The sequence below is a fragment of the Oratosquilla oratoria genome, chromosome 19 (assembly GCF_046742065.1).
Source record: "Oratosquilla oratoria isolate Oo_2021 chromosome 19, ASM4674206v1, whole genome shotgun sequence".
In the NCBI taxonomy this organism is placed as follows: domain Eukaryota; kingdom Metazoa; phylum Arthropoda; class Malacostraca; order Stomatopoda; family Squillidae; genus Oratosquilla; species Oratosquilla oratoria.
The window spans coordinates 55,245,645-55,264,811 of NC_134795.1; the positions used below are offsets into that span (position 1 = coordinate 55,245,645).

General features: G+C 40.7%; 1 protein-coding gene across 2 annotated transcripts in view; it reads left to right on the forward strand.

Moving 5' to 3' along the window:
- Positions 1 to 19,167, forward strand: part of LOC143035902 (uncharacterized) — a 55,357-nt gene that overhangs the window by 17,129 nt on the left and 19,061 nt on the right. For both annotated transcript variants that reach the window (XM_076203102.1, XM_076203103.1), the window contains exons 14-25: positions 337 to 525; positions 1,698 to 1,838; positions 1,921 to 3,212; positions 3,402 to 3,683; positions 4,814 to 4,895; positions 8,033 to 8,239; positions 11,439 to 11,558; positions 11,667 to 11,930; positions 12,620 to 12,910; positions 14,152 to 14,448; positions 16,242 to 16,538; positions 18,379 to 18,903. In XM_076203102.1, coding sequence (XP_076059217.1) covers positions 337 to 525; positions 1,698 to 1,838; positions 1,921 to 3,212; positions 3,402 to 3,683; positions 4,814 to 4,895; positions 8,033 to 8,239; positions 11,439 to 11,558; positions 11,667 to 11,930; positions 12,620 to 12,910; positions 14,152 to 14,448; positions 16,242 to 16,538; positions 18,379 to 18,903 — 3,987 coding nt within the window. The remainder of the gene's footprint in view (positions 1 to 336; positions 526 to 1,697; positions 1,839 to 1,920; positions 3,213 to 3,401; positions 3,684 to 4,813; positions 4,896 to 8,032; positions 8,240 to 11,438; positions 11,559 to 11,666; positions 11,931 to 12,619; positions 12,911 to 14,151; positions 14,449 to 16,241; positions 16,539 to 18,378; positions 18,904 to 19,167) is intronic.

The window sequence follows — 19,167 nt, forward strand, 5'->3', positions numbered from 1 at the left end:
CAACCAGAGGGATAAAGAATAAAGTCAAAAGTGGTTTTATTTTATATCATTGCATACAGGTCGGGTAGCTAATTTTTATTGCTGTCCTGCTATAGTCAAAATTTGGGTATGTAGTTTTTCTTGTAATGAGCCCTCTGTGAGGGGCACTGTCCTAGCCTTCTGGTAGGGGGGAGTTTGTGACATTGAACCATATCATCATCATCATATAGGTCGGGTAGCTAACTTTGCTGACCTGCTGTAGTCAAAGTTTGGGTATGTTGTTTTTCTTGTAATAAGTAATTGCACTAAAGATTCTTTCTTTCCACTTCATAACTTATTTGCTTCACCATCTTCTAGATTGTAGAAATGGAAGAAAAGGTAAAGAAAGCCGAAGAAGAGGCAGAAATAGCCAAGACTAAAGAGGAGACTGCCAGAGGTGAAAAGTTGGCTGCTGAGTTAGTGCATTGGGAAAAAGACGGGAAAATAGAACAATATCAAAAAGAAATCGAGGAACACAAGGATAAACAAGCAGCTCAAGATTCAGAGGTAATGTTCCAGGGATGACCCGTCATCCAGGAGGTGTCAAGATAAGAAGGTGGAGGGGAGTGGAGTATGTAGGGGATGGAATGGGTGGGAGTGGTTTCTATGCCTTTGTTTTTTGGCTACATCCCTTATAAGGGGGTAAAAAAGACTGGTATATGTATGTATGTATTCTAGTTCTAGGATCCTCACTGGCCAAGTTGGTTAGAGCATTGTTCATTATGACAGAGGTCAAGATGACAGGAGTTCAAATCCTGCCACAAGCGAGATGGACCAAGGACATGATTCATTAAATTTCACACTACAAAGTCCTCTTTAAGGGCACTGTCATAGCCTCCTGATAGGGGGGAGTTTGTGACATTAATGAAGCGGCCTTACTGTGGAGGTGCTGTGTCTTGCGACTCTGCTTCTGACCCAGGGCAGTGGACAAGATGTAGGGATGACCCGTCATCCAGGAGGTGCCAAGATAAGAGGGAGGGAAGAGGGTACAGGGGAGTGGAGTATGTAGGGGATGGAATGGGTGGGAGTGGTTTCTATGCCTTTGTCTTTTGGCTACCTCCCATGTAAAGGGGAAAGCCTTTGGTATTTTTATGTATTATTACTACTACTGCCCATCATGTGGTGGGTAGGAGGCAGGGATGACCCATTGTCCATGAGGGGCAAAGATGAGAGGGAAGCAATAGGTAGTGGACAGGAATTCAATATCTTCCGTTTGGTGATTGCATCTAGGGCAATTTGAATTGGGTCAGGCTGAGATTGTGTTGGTACTTCTTTAGTGCTGAGTGGTGGTCTGAATAATGTCATGCCATTGTGATCCTTGCCTGTCAGGGAGTGATTGTCTGGGGAAATATAGTGTAGTGCTGGGTTTGGATTGCGATGTAAATGAAGCAGTAGGAGCCTGTTGCGGGTGTGCTTTGTCTTACTGCATTGCTTCTAACATTGGCAGGGGACAAAAATGGCCCTTCATTCACAAGTAGCTAAGATAAAGAAGAGAGCAACTGGGTGATGGATGGGTTGGCTACCTCCCCCACATAAGGGGGAAGAAGCCTTTTGGTATATAAATACATAAACTGGATTTGGTCGGGGGAGCTATGTTTTGGAGTGCTGGTGTGTATCTGTGTATGTATATGTTGTGATAGTTTTACAGTTCTTGTCAAATTAATATATTTTTTTTTTAGATGTCACAGATGAAAAATCAATTGGATGAAAGCCTTAGCAAAGTGGATGCCATAGAAAAAGAAAAGATATCATTAGACAACCAAGTCAGTGACCTTAACAATCAAATAGTTAATCTCCAGCAAAATATTAAGGAACTTGAGGTAAGTTTGACTCCAGTATGGTATTGAAGTCTGATAATCATTTGAGTGATTGGTATTCTCTAATCTGGTTTTTGTCTTCCAGGATGCAGCAAAGAATCGAGAGGAGGTTGTGAAACAAAAGGAAGAGGAATTGTCAGGACTTCAAGAGTCACTGAGCCAAAACCAAGCAGAGTTGGAGCATCTTCAAGCAGAAATGAAAGCTTTGAAGGAGAGTGCCAAGGAGGAGGCCGAGGAAGCAAATCGGAAGGTTAACGAGTACAAGAATACACTTGAATCTTTTGAAAAGATTAAGTCAGATGTTACTGAGCTTCAGGATAAACTTAAAGAGAAGTACAAGGTAGTTACAGAGTTGGAAGATGAATTATCAAAGTACCAGAGAAACAACAGTGTACTTGAAGAAAGAATGAAAGAGATGGATCAAGAGAATGAGAAAAAACGGGAAGAGATTTTACTGGAACTAAGTGAGAAATCTATGGCGCTTTTTAGTTCCCAAGAGGAAGAAGGAAAATTAAAATTGTCCGTAAATGAGTTGGAGGTTCAACTTGAGGCTGCAAAAGATTCCAAGCTCTCTTTGACTGATTCAGTTGAAAGTTTAAGTAAAGAATTACAAGATGAGAAAAATTCTTGCGAAGAATACAAGATTTTGTTTAATGATTTGAAAGCTGTTAAGGAAGACTTGGAGGAATCGCTCTCCTCCAAGAATTTGGAAGTAAGTGCCTTTTTGGCTAGAATTGAACAATTGGAGGGACAGAGGACAACTTTAACTAAGATGGTCAAGGATGCAAAGAACTGCATTGAGGAGCTGAAACAGAGGATTTCAGTCAAGACTGAAAATATATGCTGTGATGCTACTGAGATGGAGGAGAGAGATGAGGATAGTGGTCATGCCCAAGAACTTTGTTCTGAGCTTGAGATCAAGGAGCAGGATCTGGTGAACACTTCCGAAGAAGAGGAAGTAGAAGAAGAACCTTCAATGGAGAGGTCACTTGTAGAGGAAGTTCAACAGTTGGAGGAAATGGAGGAGAGTAAAGAAAGCTTTATAGAGGAGATGCAGAAGTTTGAGGAAAGCACCATCTCGTGTCAGGAAACTGATGCACAAGAAATATCAGAGGAGAACATTACGGATGTTTTAACAACCGTACTAAAAGAAATGCAGGAAGTTAGAAATGAAGTTGAGGAGATTGTTAAAACTAAAGAAAAGATTGAGAAGGAATTTGAGATGGAGAAAGAAGAATATCTATGTTCTAGAAAAGAATTAGAGAAAATTATAATGGAGAAGGAAGTGCAGGTCAATGCTGTAAGAGAGCTGCAAGAGTCTAAGGAGAATTTGTCAACTGAATTTGAGGAACTAACTGCAGCTTTCACAAATCTAAGGTGAGGCTTGGATATTTTGTGAATGATTTACTGAGACCAGACTACCTCATGTTGATCTGTTGTGTGTTCATCAGTGTTCTAACCCATTGCAATTCAACTAGTCCTGGTAGGTTTGTTCAGATCCAGGAATCAAGAGAAAAAATGTTGTATCGGACTCTTATTAATTCTTATTCATATCTTTATTTTCAGAACAATGCATGACGATTTAGTGGTGGTTCATGAAGAGCTCCAGTCTTCACATAATGAACTCTCAGGGACATATCAGGAACTGGAATCCTCTCTGAAAGAGAAGTTGTCCGAGCTGGAAGTTTTACAACAAGAAACTTTGCAGTTAAAGCAAGCACAGGATGTTTCCGCAAAGAAGTCAGTAGCTGCCATTAATGAACTGGAAGAACAGCTGACCGAGTCAAAACAGGAAACTGCCAATGTTCTCCGTCAAAATGATGACCTCGAGAAGAAGATCACGGAGTTGTGAGCATCATTATATTTGGTTAACAATTGGGTGTCGTGGTGGTGGGGAGATAACTTGATGATGAACCTAGAGTCCGTTTCATTATATCAATCACTCAATCTGTTGCCTATGGTCTCTCTTGTAGAAAACTATTTCATTATAGCAGACAGACAATCTTATCCCTGTATCAAAACATTCCCCCTTACTGGAAGGTAGTTAGATAAAACATGCACCCACCCTTGTCCGTCCTACTCCAACCCATCACCTGTTAGTAGTTTTCCTTTGTATCCTGAGGAGCTAAGAGGGAAACAAGGGTAGTGGAATGGATGGGAGTGGGTGCATGCCTAGACTGGGCTACTTCCCCTATAAGGGGTAATGTCTGTTGAACTGGGAAGGGAGAAGACAAGAAATAGTTATGAGTGGAGAATGTGTATGGACTGCAAATTGATGTGGCCCACAGGAATTTCTTTATTTTTGCATGAGGGGACAAGGAGGGAGGATCATGTAAATGAAGTCGTGGGGACCTGCTGTGGATGTGCTGTGTCTTGCTGCATTTATTCTAACCCAGGCAGTGGGTGGGGAACAGGGCTGCCCTTTTATTTACAAGGAGTTAAGATTAAAGGGACAACAAATGGGTGTGAGATGGATGAAGGTGGAGGGCCTTGGATGGGTCACATACCTTATAAGGGGGAAAAGGTCTTTTGGTATATGTCAATATATATACATATATATATATATATATATATATATATATATACATGTATGTGTATATATATACACATACATACATATACCAAGGCTTTTTCCCCCTTACAAGGGAGGTAGCCAAAAAGAAAAAGGCATAAAATCATTCCCACCCATTCCATCCCTAAATACACTCCACTCCCCTCCACCCTCCCTCTTAGCACCTCCTCCATATATATATATATATATATATATATATATATATATATATATATATATATATATATATATGCACATCAAGGGCTTCCCCTTATAAGAGTAGTAGCCTAGTCAAAGGCATACACCCACTCACCCATTCCATTCCCAGCCACCACCCTTGTTTCCCTCTCATCTTAGCTCCTCTTAGTATATGTACGAGTATGTATGCATATTTGGTATATGTATGCATGTGTATTTCTCTCGGTAGAAATGACGAGTTAGATTGCTGCAGTGAGGAGAGAGACGACTCGGCATGTCGGATCCAAGAACTTCAAGAGCAACTAGATGAGGTATGTGAAAATATGAAACACATATTCACCTTTCTGTATAGAGTACTTTTCTATTTTTCTTTTAATTTTCTTTTAAGATTCAACAGCCCTTTTCTTTTGCACGGATATATCTTTACTTGCCTAATTGTGATTTACAGGAAAAGAGGAACACTAGGGCCCTATGTCTGTCTATTATTTTTAGCTTTATCTTCATTTGTTGTTTTCTGTTTGGCTATTTCCTTTCTTAATTAAATTATCATATGTGTTGGTACATAAGAGCCATTTTTCCCTTTATATAGTGGTGGCCAAGTCAAAGCATATGCCAACCTTACACCCATCTAAAAACACAAATGTTTCCTATTCCCACTCACGTCAACTTGTCAGAATGTCTCAATATATATATGTGTATGTGTGAAAGGAGAAGATGGGCAGAATATTTTTGGGAGCTGTTAAATGTGGAGGAAGATAGGGAAGAATCATTGGTTGCAATGGGAAGGGCTAAGAAAAAGTGATAGGTGAGGAAAAAGGAGTAGAAATAAGAAAAGATAATATGCAAGTAGTTGTTAAAATGATGAGAGCAGGTAAGGCGCCAGTGTTAGATGGGAGGTACAGTAATAGTGGACTGGCTAGTGAGGTTGTATAATGTGTGTCTAAGGGAGGGTAGAGTGCTGGAGGAGGGCCTGTATAGTTCCACTTTACAAGGGATGTGTCATGTTGCCATGGCTGTTCAATGTATACACAAATGGGGTGGTGCAGGAGGTAAATGCAAGGGTAATGGGCAGGGGACTGGAAATGGTTAAAGAAAATGGTGAGAAGTGGAAGATGAACCGGTTGTTTGCTGATGACCCTGTGCTTATGGCAGGGTCAGAGGGGGGATTGACCTCTTCAGCTGCCCAATGTACGATGGTTCGATGATGCATCACAATACTCGCTTTATGAAATATAAAGTTTCAGCTGTATTAGTCATTCTATTTCACTCTGAATATTAACTACCACAGAAAATATGATTAAGCCAGTTCACAGGATATGGGGGTCACACAGCTACAACTACAAAATAGATATAATCAAGACTACAATGCTGGCATCCTCATATACCCACTTATGCCTCATGACACTTATGGAAGGGGTTAAAAGAGTCAGTGACGGGATTTGGGAAGGTATGCAATAGAAGAAAGTTCAAGGTAAATGTGTGTAAAAGTAGGGTGATGAGATGCACAAGGGGAAAGGGTGGCAGCAAGTTAGAAGTAAGTTTGAAAGGAGAGAAGGCTGTAGGAAGTGGATTTAGGTAATTGAGGTTGGATGTGGCAGGAAAGTGAGGAGTGGAGGTGGAGGTAAATTGTAGATTGAGAGAAGCAAGTAGGTTGTTGTTGTTGTCGTTCCCTAGACTGTCTGTCCGAGCAGTCCCGTCTCCCCAAGGAAGGCCACAGCCGAAACTGGGTTTTCCCACAAATCCTTTATAGAGTGTATGTTGTGTTGTTTGCGTGCATGATTGTGTATAATGCAGTCTTCCATTATGTGTTGTATGGTATGGGGTGAAGTGTTACATCCTGGGCAGCTGTCCACAACACGGTCGTCCAGCCTCTTCTGGTAGCTTAGAAGTGCTGGGTGGTGACCGCATCGCAGTCTGGCCAAGTGGACTCTGTCCTTACGTGGGAGAGAGGATTCAGAAGGGTGGATATCAGGGGGTCTGGCATGCAGCAGTGTGTTGTCTTTCAGTGTGTTAATGGAGCGGTGAGTGATATGATTATGAATATGTTTCCGGAGGCTGGTATTTGGTGGTTGTGGAGGAAGAGAAGAGAGTATCTGTGTGTAATAAAGGTCTTTGGGTGTGGTTTTAATGTTTCTTGGCGTGTGTGGGTGTTCTGCTATGTAGTGTAGCGGGTGTGATGTGTTTGTGGTGGCTGCAGCAAGTGTTTGTGTGCCTCTCATGTCGAGGTGGTCCTTGACTTTGAGGACTTTTGTTTCATGGTGTAAATGGTCTGTAGGTGATGTATTTGTGCAGCCTGTAAGCAAGTAGGTTCATTGGGGGACTAAAAAGTGTAATGAGAAATAGGCATTTGGGAATGGATGCAAAGGAGATTATATGAAGAGATGATTGTGTAGACAGCACTGGATGGAGCAGAGACTTGGAATTTAAGAGAGGCAGAGAGGAAAAGATTGAATGAGAGATGAAATGTCCGAGAAGTATGGTAGGGGTTACAAGATTGGATAGAGTGAGAAACAAGAAGGTGAGGAGGAGAGCGGGAGTGGAAAAGGAGATGGGAGATAGGGCTGATAAAAGAATACTGGGATGGTTTGGACACATGAAAAAAATAGTGAAGAAGGATTAGTAAAAGGTGTGGAGGGAGTGAACTTGAGGGGATGACCAAGGATGAGATGGATGGATGGGTTGAAAGGGGCATTAAACAAGAGAGGAATGTCTTTTGAGCAAGGAAGGGAGAAGGCAGGAGATGGGGATGAGTGGAGAATATCTGTGTATAGATGATACTGTGATCCCAGGAAGGGGGGTGTTTAGAGAGTGGTTATATGTGAATAATATTTTGATAGCCCGAAGGGATTGCTCCCCGTCTTCTCCTTTTATGCATGAGAGGATGGAGAAGGGGGGTTCGCCGATTAAATGAAATGGCCTTTCTGTGGATGTACTGTGTCTTCCTGCACTGCTTCTCACCCAGGGTAGTGGGTGAAATACAGGGATGACTCATCATCCATGAGGAGCTAAGATAGGAATGGGTATATGGCTTTTGACTTGGCTACCTCTTTGGTAAGGGGGAAAAAGCCCTTGGTGTAGAGAATAGTATGCATGTGTATTTACCTAGTTGTATTATATGGGAAGGGGAGCGATGCTCGTGGTAACCCGTTTTTGTATCTCGCAAGATCAAGTTTGTTCTTAAATTTTTGTATTGTGTTGCACACACTATTTTTTCATCCAATTTCTTCCATATATCTATCACTGTGTGGGAAGCCGTTCTTTTACAGGTCTCTTCTGTAGTTATCCTTTTTGAGTTTCATTGCATTTCCTCTTGTTTTTGTGTGCGTGTGTACTTTTTCCTCCATATAAAATGGATGGCTGAGTTAAAGAATAAACTCACCGTACAATAATTTATAGTTAAATCTAGGATGTGTTTGTGTAAATATATTTTTCTTTTGAAATGTTGCAGGCTGAGCTACTACGTGAAGAAAGAAATAAAATGTTGATTGCACTACTTGAAGCCAGTCAAAAGATTGCAAATGTATCTGACTTCAATGGCAAGGACACACAGTGTTGTCAGATAATTGGTGAACTTAAGGAACAGCTTTCTCATAAGAAAATTGAACAGGTTGTCCAGGAGACTGAGACTGTAGAGTTAAGAGAAAAGATTGTGAAGGTATTTGATTCATTTTTTGTTCAATTTCATTTATTTGTTTATTTGTCCAGGGCAGTGGACAAGGTGCAGGGATGACCCGTCATCCAGGAGGTGCTAAGATAAGAGGGAGGGTGGAGTGTATTTAGGGATGGCATGGGTGGATATGGTTTTATGCCTTTTTCTTTTTGGCTACCCCCCTTGTAAGGGGGAAAAAGCCTTGGTATATGTGTGTATTTTTTCAGGATTAGGTCAATGTCTTAATAAAAATTATACATATCAGTAAAGAAAAAATATATGTAACCTTTTTATTAAAACACTGACCAAATCATGAAAAAAGGCTCGCTGGTTGGGTAGAGATGGGAGTTGCTACTTATGGTGGAAATAGAGGTGAAGGCAGTTCGAATCCTGCTGTCAGCGAGTTGGACTGAGGGCACAGTTAATTAGATTACATGCTACAAAGTCCTCTGTAAGGGGATCTGTCCAAGCCTCTTAATAGGGAGGAGTTTGCAGCATTAATCTGAATCAGTATATCCATTATCATGTTAATATATATATCAGTACTAGGGTTTGAGGAAGGATGGGAGAGGACAGAAGACAGGGGTGAATGGAGAATGGTTGTATATGGATGATGTGATGCATGAGGTGGAATGGGCAGGGGGATGGGGGGGTGAGGTAGTATGTGTGAGCAAAATTTGACGCATCCCGAAGGGATTTCTCCCCGTCTTCTCCTTTTATGCATGGGGGGACGGAGAGGGGGTGTCACTGATTTAATGAAGCGGCCTTGCTGTGGATGTGCTGTGTCTTGCGACACTGCTTCTGACCCAGGGCAGTAGACAAGGTGCAGGGATGGCCTGTCATCCAGTAGGTGCTAAGATAAGAGGGAGGGTGGAGAGATGTGGAGTGTATTCAGGGATGGAATGGGTGGGAATGATTTTATACCTTTTCCTTTTTGGCTACCTCCCTGGTAGGGGGGAAAAAGCCTTGGTATATGTATGTATGTATATGTATATAAGTATGTATGTACTAGGGTTTAGGGACTTTTTTAGAACAATCACCATCGACTAGTGCTACGAGTCATTTGCTTGTATTAGAGTAAAAATCTAATCAGAGGAATGATGACACAAGGAGGATATCTGTTGAGGAAGGAAGGGAGAAAACAGAAGATAGGGGTGAGTGGAGAATGGTTGTATATGGATGATGCTGTGATGCATGGAAGGGAGTGGGTGAGGAATGGAGTTAGGGAGAGGTTATGTGTGAATGTTATTTTGATGCAGCCTGAAGTAATTCCTCCCCATCTCCTTTTCTGAATTAGGGGACAAAGAGGGGGGGTCGCCGATTAAATGAAGTGGCCTTGCTGTGTCTTGCTGCATTGGTTCTGACCTAGGCCAGTGGCCAAGATGCAGGGATGACCCATCATCCAGGAGGAGCCAAGAAAAGAGGGAGGGAGGGAGGGACAGGTGGTGGAGGGGAGTGGGTGGGGATGAAATGGGTGGAAATGGAATTATGACTTTTGACTTTGGCTACCCACCTTGTATGGAGGAAAAAGCCTTCGGTATATGTATGTATAATGAGTCACACTCATTATACATATACAATATACACTGAAAGACCTTTTTGGCTACCTCCCTTATGAGGGGGAAAAGCCATTGGTACATACATACATATACCAAGGATTTTTCCCCCTTACAAGGGAGGTAGCCAAAAAGAAAAAGGCATAAAATCATTACCACCCATTCCATCCCTAAATACACTCCACTCCCCTCCACCCTCCCTCCCATCTTAGCACCTCCTGGATGACGGGTCATCCCTGCACCTTGTCCACTGCCCTGGGTCAGAGGCAGTGTCACAAGTCACAGCACATCCACAGCAAGGCCGCTTCATTAAATCGGAGACCCCCCCTCTCCGTCCCCCCATGCATAAAAGGAGAAGACGGGGAGAAATCCCTTCAGGCTGTGTCAAATTTTGCTCACACATACTACCTCACCCACCATCCCCCCATCCATTCCACCTCCCTTGTACATACATACATACACCAAGGCTTTTTCCCCCTTACAAGGGAGGTAGCCAAAAAGAAAAAGGCATAAAATCATTCCCACCCATTCCATCCCTGAATACACTCCACACCCCTCCACCCTCTCTCTCATCTTAGCACCTCCCGGATGACAGGCCATCCCTGCACCTTGTCTACTGCCATGGGTCAGAAGCAGTGTCGCAAGACACAGCACATCCATAGCAAGGCTGCTTCATTAAATTGGTGACCCCCCCTCTCCATCCCCCCATGCATAAAAGGAGAAGACGGGGAGAAATCCCTTCGGGCTGCGTCAAAATTTGCTTACACATACTACTCACCCCCTATCACCCCACCCATTCCACCTCATGCATCACAACATCATCCATATAGAACCATTCTCCATTCACCCCTGTCTTCTGTCCTCTCCCGTCCTTCCTCAACAGACATTCCCCTCTTCCCCAAAGCCCCCTTCACCCCATCCATCCACCTCATCCTAGGACGTCCCTTCATGTTCACTCCCTCCACATCTGCCTTCCATACCTCTTTTACTAGTCTTTCTTCACTCATTCTTTCCATGTATCCAAACCATCCTAATACTCTTTCATCAACCCTATCTCCCAACTCCCTTTCCACCCCTGTTCTCCTCCTCACCTCCTCATTCCTCACTCTATCCAGCCTAGTAAACCCCATCCTACTTCTCAGACACCTCATCTCAAACACATTCAAACTCCTTCTCTCTTCCTCTCTTATGTTCCATGTTTCTGCCCCATACAGTACTGTTGGCACAATCACTCCTTCATATAGTCTCCTCTTAGCATCCATTCCCAAATGTCTATTCCTCATTACACTTTTAATCCACTTTTAATACACTTTTAAAAAAAAGCAAAGGCACCTCCCATGTAAGGGGGAAAAAGCCTTTGGTATATGTATGTATAAGTTGCACTTGTTATACATATACAATATAAACTGAAAGGCCTTTTTGGCTACCTCCTTTATAAGGGGAAAAGCCATTGGTACATAGATATATAACGAGGATGTGGCATTGGGCAGGAGATAGGAATGACCCATTATCCAAAAGGAGCTAAGACAAGATGGAAACAAAGGGTGGTGGATAGGAGTGGGTGCATGCCTTTGCTGGATACCTACTTTATAAAGAAACTCTTGGTATACAGAAAGGATGTATAATGAAAAGACTTCATGTATTTGCAGGCTGCAGAGGCATATGCATATTCAAAAAATCAACTTCAGCAAGTCCAGGAAGATTTTGATAACTACCGACAAATCATTCTTATGATGCACTATCAAAAAGACATAATGAGTGAACACCAGGTAGTGACGACTTTGTTTTATGTGGTCATTTGAACAAAATATTTTTTCAGATGTTTTGTAAACATTTTGGTAAGATTGGTTTACTTATTTATTTATCTATTTTTCCAGCTTCAGCAGAAGAATGCTGAATTGATATCACAGCTAGAATCAGCTTTTATTGAAAACAAGAAATGTCTTCAGGACCAAAACAAACTGAAAGAAGAATTGTGTGCAGTAAAAGCAAAGGAAGAAGAAAGTAATTATAAGGCCAAAGTAGCAAATGATTCTTCACTTTCTCTTCAAAAAGCTCTTAAGCAGATACAGCAGGAGTTTGATAGCTATCGAGAAGTTATCATTATGATGCGCAACCATTTTGATACGTCAGTACAACAGGTGAGAAATGTTTAGAATAGGGTATAGGAATGTATGAACAGGTTTATTTATTTTTTATTTATTTATTTATTTTTTTATTCTATTTTTATGGGAAGGAATGGGTGGGAATGATTTTATGCCTTTTCCTTTTTGGCTACCTCCCTTGTAAGGGGGAAAAAGCCTTGGTATATGTATGTATTTATTTGATTTATTTATTATTATTGGGGGGTGAGGTAGTATGTGTGAGCAAAATTTGACACAGCCCGAAGGGATTTCTCCCCGTCCTCTCATTTTATGCAATGGGGGGACAGAGAGGGGGGGTTGCCGATTTAATGAAGCGGCCTTGCTGTGGATGTGCTGTGTCTTGCAACACTGCTTCTGACCCAGGGCAGTGGACAAGGTGCAGGGATGACCCGTCATTCAGGAGGTGCTAAGATAAGAGGGAGGGTGGAGGGGTGTGGAGTGTATTCAGGGATGGAATGGGTGGGAATGATTTTATGCCTTTTTCTTTTTGGCTACCCCCTTGTATATGTATGTATTATTATTATTATTATTTTTCATTTATTTATTTTTTATTATTTTTTTTTTTTATTCTATTTATTTTATTATTATTATTATTATTATTATTATTATTATTTTTTTATTATTATTATTATTTTTTTTTTCAAGTGGTATTGTAATTAGTTGATTCCATACCTCTACATTTTCAGAGTAAGGAAAGTGAAAGACATGCATCCTGGACAAACCAGAGTGACACTTGCAACCTAGAGCAAATCAAGATTGTAGACCAACTGAAAGAGAAAAATGCAGCTCTGAAAGTAAAGTTAGATGAAGAGAAACAGAAAACCAACGCCACAGAGGTATTCCTCAAACAGTGTGAAGATGCAGTTTCCTCTTCTGTCGACCTTAGTGTCTACAAGCAGCTTCAGGAAGACTTTGATAACTATCGAGAAGTTATTCAGTCACTGAGAAAACAAATGGATTTTTCAATGGAAAGAAAGGTTAGATAAGAAAAATTGCTTTGCATATAGAATTTGAATTTGTCTTTCAATTGAAATGCATTTTAAGGCATGATTAATTCATTTAATTATTTATTTATTTATGACTTGCTGTGGAAGCTCACTGGCTGAGTGGGTTAGAGCGTTGTTACTTGCGGTGAAGGTCGGGGGGATGGTGGTTTGAATCCTGCCACTGGTGAAGTTGAACCAAGGGGATGGTTCATTAAATTCCGCACTACAAAGTCCTCTGTGAGGGGCACTGTTCTAGCCTTCTGATAGGGGGGAGTTTGTGATGTTAAACCATGTTATTATGACTTGCTGCATTGCTGGCCCAGGCAATAGGCACGGGAAAGTGATGACCCTTCATTCGCAAGGGTCTAAGAAAAGAAAGAAAAGAAATTAGGTGAAAAGTGGGTTTACCATCCCAGTTTAAAGGTGGGGGAAGACCTTTTAATATATGTGTCTAAGGACTATATATATATATATATATATATATGTGTGTGTGTGTGTGTATCCATATATATATGTGTGTGTGTGTATATATATATATATATATGTACATATATATATATATATGTATATATATACATATATGTACAGTCGTACCTCGGCACTCGACCATAATTTGTTCTGAGGTGGTGGTCGAGCACCGATTTGTTCGAACACCGAAACCAATTTTCCCCTTATCACTGTCTTTCTTTGGACCCATTATTAAGGGCTGGAGCAACACGAAAAAGTTTAAATCTGGGAAGAAATACTCGAACAAACTGCGTACGTCTTACTCCGCTGGCGGTCTGAGTCGAACTGACGCTTACCCACTGTTCGAGCTAGTCGAGTACCGAAAATCTGTTCGAGGTCCGATGCATTTTCTACTCGAATTTTTTGGTCGAGCACCGATTTGGTCGAGTATAGAGGCGGTCGAGTACCGAGGTACGACTGTATGTGTGTGTATATATATATATATATATGTATATATGTGTGTGTGTGTATATATATATATATATATATAATTTTTTTTTTTTTTTTTTTTTTTGTGGGGTGGTAGGCAGAGGTGGAGGGAGTGAACTTGAGAGGAGACCAAGGATGAGATGGATGAATAGGATAAGAGGGGCATTAAGAAAGAGGGTGATGTCAGTTGAGGAAGGAAGGTAGAAGAGAGATATGTGTGTTATTATTATTATTGTTAAGAAAAGATAATAACTGATGAAATTAATTATATAATGTCTAAAACTTTAATTTTCCAGCTGCAGCAAGAAAATGAAAATTTGAGCTTACAATTGGGTCAAGCTGAGCTTTGTATCAAAGAACACATCAGAAAGGAAGGAAAGTTGAAGAAAGAGTTGTTGTCTCTGCAAACGAAATTGAAACAGGAGGAAAGCAACAGTCAAGAAAAAGAATTAATTCTGAAGGATTTGGAAGCTATGACCACAGCTTTATTATCCAGTCAGAAAGCACATCAACAACTGCAAGAAGACTTTGATAGCTATCGAGAGGTTATTGTTATGTTGCACAAGCAGACTTCCGTGTCTTCAGAAGATAAAGTAAGTTTGTTTTGGTTGTAGTAAGTACATATGTATACCAAAGGCTTTTTTTCCCCTTGCAAGAGAGGTAGCCAAAAAACAAAGGCATAAAAACCACTCCCACCCAATCCATCCCTATCACACTCCACCCCCATCACACTCCACCCTCTTCCTTCCCTCTTATCTTGGCACCTCCTGGATGACGGGTCATCCCTGCATCTTGTCCACTGCCCTGGGTCAGAGGACAAGATGCAGGGATAGTAAGTAAGTAATTTTATTTGGCATTGAATCAATATACATGAAGTGCAGATAAAGAAAAGAACACATAGATCGAAATAACAATTCCAAATGCCGAGGATAACACAAAAAAGTATGTAAGCTTATTTCCATTGTGGTCCATTGTGGTTAGGGATGTAAGAATATCCAGAAATGTCAAGAAAAGAGGGAGGGAGGGGTGGTGGATGGGAGTGGAGTATGTGGGGATGAAATGGGTGGGAGTGGATTTATGCCTTTGACTTCGGCTACCTCCCTTGTAAGAGGGAAAAAGCTGTTGGTATATATATGTAGTTAGTTGTGTGGGAGGGGTGTGGAGTGTATTTAGGGATGAAATGGGTGGGAGTGGATTTATGCCTTTGACTTCGGCTACCTCCCTTGTAAGAGGGAAAAAGCTGTTGGTATATATATGTAGTTAGTTGTAGCCTGTTCATGGTAATGTGGATAGGGGATCTACAACGGATACTTGCATGTGATGGTCATGCAAGATGGATGTTCGAAAGAATGATGTCCTTGTGGATCATCTTCAGACTTTGTCAACACCTTTATCTCCATCTGGAGGCGTAACCACAAAGGTCATCTCTGGATTATGATCAAGATCAATCAACTGTGAACCATGGCTATGTTCCCTTTTTACATAGGGAATCTTGCTGGCTGAGGGAGTTAGGGCGTCGTTACTTGTGGTGAAGGCAAAGGTCGAGGTGAAGGTGGTTCGAATCCTGCCTCCGGCGAAGTTGAACCAAGAGCATGGTTCATTAAATTCCACACTACAAAGCTGTCTGTGAGGGGGCACTGTCCTAGCCTCCCAATAGGGGGGGAGTGTGTGACATTAAACCATATCATCATCATCATATCACATAAGGAGAGATGATAACTTCTTCCCTCCTACCTCCTACTACATAAAGCCAGTGACATAGAAACAGTGCCACACTAATAGACCACAGACATTAGTTTATTTCTTCCCAAAGAAATCTATGGAAGGGCTTAAAGACCAATCCCAGATGCTTTGGGACTGCATTTCCAATTGGTGAAACTCAAGACATGCTGGGGAGAACAGAGTTCATTGTCACCCACAAACGCAAAATAACTCGCTTCCCACTTCCCTCTACTCTCATTTACCAACTCCAAACACTTGTCTAGCACTCTCACATTCTTCTCCTACTCCACCCCATCCACATACATGTTGAATAACTATGGAGCATTGGTCCAAAGTGGCATAATTTAAATGTGCTTACATACATATATATACCAAAGGCTTTTTTCCCCCTTATAAGGGAGGTAGCCAAAAAACAAAGGCATAAAAACCACTCCCACCCATTCCATCCCTATCACACTTCACAATGAGAACATAATGTATTCTCATACATCTTGACACAATGAGAACATAATGTATTTTCATACATCTTGAAATCCATGTAGTTTTTCTTGAGGATCTATTTTAGCTATTATACTGATACAAATCAGAAGAGGAGTTGATCCACTATCATGTATAATCATATTCTTTGATTACTTGTACCTTATTCTGTTCAATTTTTTTACAGCTCCGACAAGAAAATGAAAATTTGAATGCACAGCTTGGCCAGGCTGAGGTTTGTATTAAGGAACATGTTTTAAAACAAGAACAACTGAAAAATGAATTGATGGCACTGCAATCAAAGGTGAAACAGGAGGAAAATGACTGTCAAAAGACAAAGGCGCTTCAGAAGAATTTAGAGGAAATGACCAAAGCTTTGTCATCATCTCAGGAAGCCAACAAACAACTGCAGGAAGAGTTTAATAGCTATCGGGAGGTCATAGTTATGATGCATAATCAAACTTCTGTGTCTTCAGTGGCTGAGGTAAGTTTGTTTCAGTTGACTGGGAAATTTTGAATTTTTGAAATATAATGAAAACTTCATGAACAAGCTGTTGTTTGCATTATGAGGAAGATTTAACAGCAGATTATGTGTGCATGTGTGGGTTTGGTAAGATAGATAAGTTTAATTGGGAAATGCACAGCAAATGGTTTTGTTTTTCATTATTATAATTTTCCAAGTGCTAATTTTGCCATTTCTAATTAAGATATCAGTTAAGATAGTTTTTGTGAGGCAGTATACATGTACATAAATGCATCCTTTTCTTCTCTACTTGATTTGCCTTCCCTTCCTCTCTTAATTTCCTTCCAAAACATCTTTTTATTACTTTCAATATTTTCTGTCATATTCTTACTCCATTTCATATCTGATCTCCTTTTTGCCTTTTTTACCTTTTGGTTTACTTCTCTTTTCTTTGTACATCTTGTATGATTAACTTGTCTTATTTTGCAACCAATCTGTGAATGTTCGTTTCTTCTCTTCTACAACCTTTGCTTCATCTTCTTACCGCTCACTACCCTTCCTTCTATTTCCTCCCATCCTCCTTCCACACACCATCATTGCACACCTTGTGACTCCCTCCTTGAAACATCCACATTCCTCCTCCACTCCTAGTTCTACTCTATCCTTCACTCCCTCCCACTCTTTTGTCAGCTTCTTGTACTCATACTTTTCTTTCTCATTTAAGCTGTTTACCCTAAGCACCTCCCTACCTTCTGTCCTTTTCCTCTTTCTCCATCTGTGCTCCACTCTCAACTTACCTTCCATCAAAAAATTATCTAATATTCCACCACCCTCTACCCTAAGAACATGTACATCCAAAACTCTTCCTACTATTCTCTTGGTTACCATTATATAGTCCATTAACCACTTTGGTACAATGATGCCTACATAGGCATCTTGAGGTGCAAGTAGGTACACAAGGACGGCAGCTTCTTGATTATATATATTTTTTGTGGTTGTACATGAGTTACCCTTGGATTCTGTGAACTGGTTTGATCACGTTTTCTGTGTTTATTATTACTCAGAGTAAAAGAGAATGAGTAATACAGCAGTGACTTTATATTTTATAATGCAAGTAGTGTGATGCAAATTACATATGGCAGCCAATGCTGCACATGAGAATTTGAGTCGTACTGAAGTGGTTAAAGCCCTTCCATCCACCACCCTCTTCCATGTGTACTTATGCTTGACTTTCTTCCTAAACACTGTTAGCTATCATCAACTCTTTCTAGACACATCTCCACCATCAACTCTCTACCATAGCAACGAGATATCCCAATACCACTACATTGACATTTCTCCGTAAACCCTCTGAGCATTCATTTAAATCTGTCCAAAAGGCCTCCCTTTCCTCTACACTCTTCTCACTACAAGGCCCATATGCACTTACAAAGACCCACATCTCCCTTCTCAGTTTCTCCTTCATCTACATTAACCTTGAGGAAACCACAATCCACTCCACCATATATATATATTTATACACATACCAAAGGTTTCTTCCCTCTTATAAGGGAGGTAGCCGGCTAATGTATGCATCCACCCCTACCTCTGCTGTCCATATTATATGCTTGTCTATTTTCACTCATTCTTTCCATATACCCAAACCCCCTCAACACTGATCAACCCAATCCGCCAGCTTTCCATCCCCACCATCTGCCTCACCACCACATTTCTCTCTATCCAACTTTGTGACGCATGCTATAATTCTCAAATTTGTTTAGGATCATCCTTTCTATCTCTACCAAATTCCAATTCTCCACTTCTATTGCACTGTGGGCACAATCGGTGGCATGAGTTCTGATTTTTTTCTTCTTAATTTTAGGTTCATCTGGAGGGAAATGGAGATTTGCTTTTACAACTTTCCCAAGCCAAGTTTGATCAACAAAGATACCAAGAGAAGCTTAAGGAGGATGTGTTGAAATTGGAATCAAAATTGATGGAGGAGAAGAACAGTAACGCAGTTTTGTCCAAAAATTTGGAAGAAACTGTCGAAAAATTACATGATGCAGAAGCGTCCATATCTTCCCTACAGCACCAACTGAATACAGCCACAGAACTCGTAAATTCTGTTGAAGAAATGCAGAGAAATAATAATGCTACCGAGACGAAGGAGAGCAGTGAAACTTTGGTCAACAAATTAAAGGAAGAAATATCTGCATTAAAGATAAACGTGAACACTTACGAAACGGAAATTGCAGAGAACGGTGACAAAATGAAAGAGATGTGGAAGGAGATAGAAAACCTTAGCACCAAGAATAGATCTTTGATAGAAGAGAATATGAAGTTGAAGGAAGATGTTGAGAAGTTCATAGAGAAGGAAGCAAATACTGAAAAGGAGATGGGCATGGTAAGTATAAGGTTCACTGTATTGGCTGTATATTACTGCCATATAATGAAAGTTGTGCCCCTCATGATAGCTTTGTGCAGGTGAGATTGCACGCTAATTTATTCATAAATATATATATATATATATATATACATATACATATATACATACACATATATACATACATACATATGCAAAGTAGACCACTTGGAAAACAGAAACTAACGAAGCAGAGCGCTTTCGTATATTACATCTTCAGTGCACTGAAGATGTAATATACGAAAG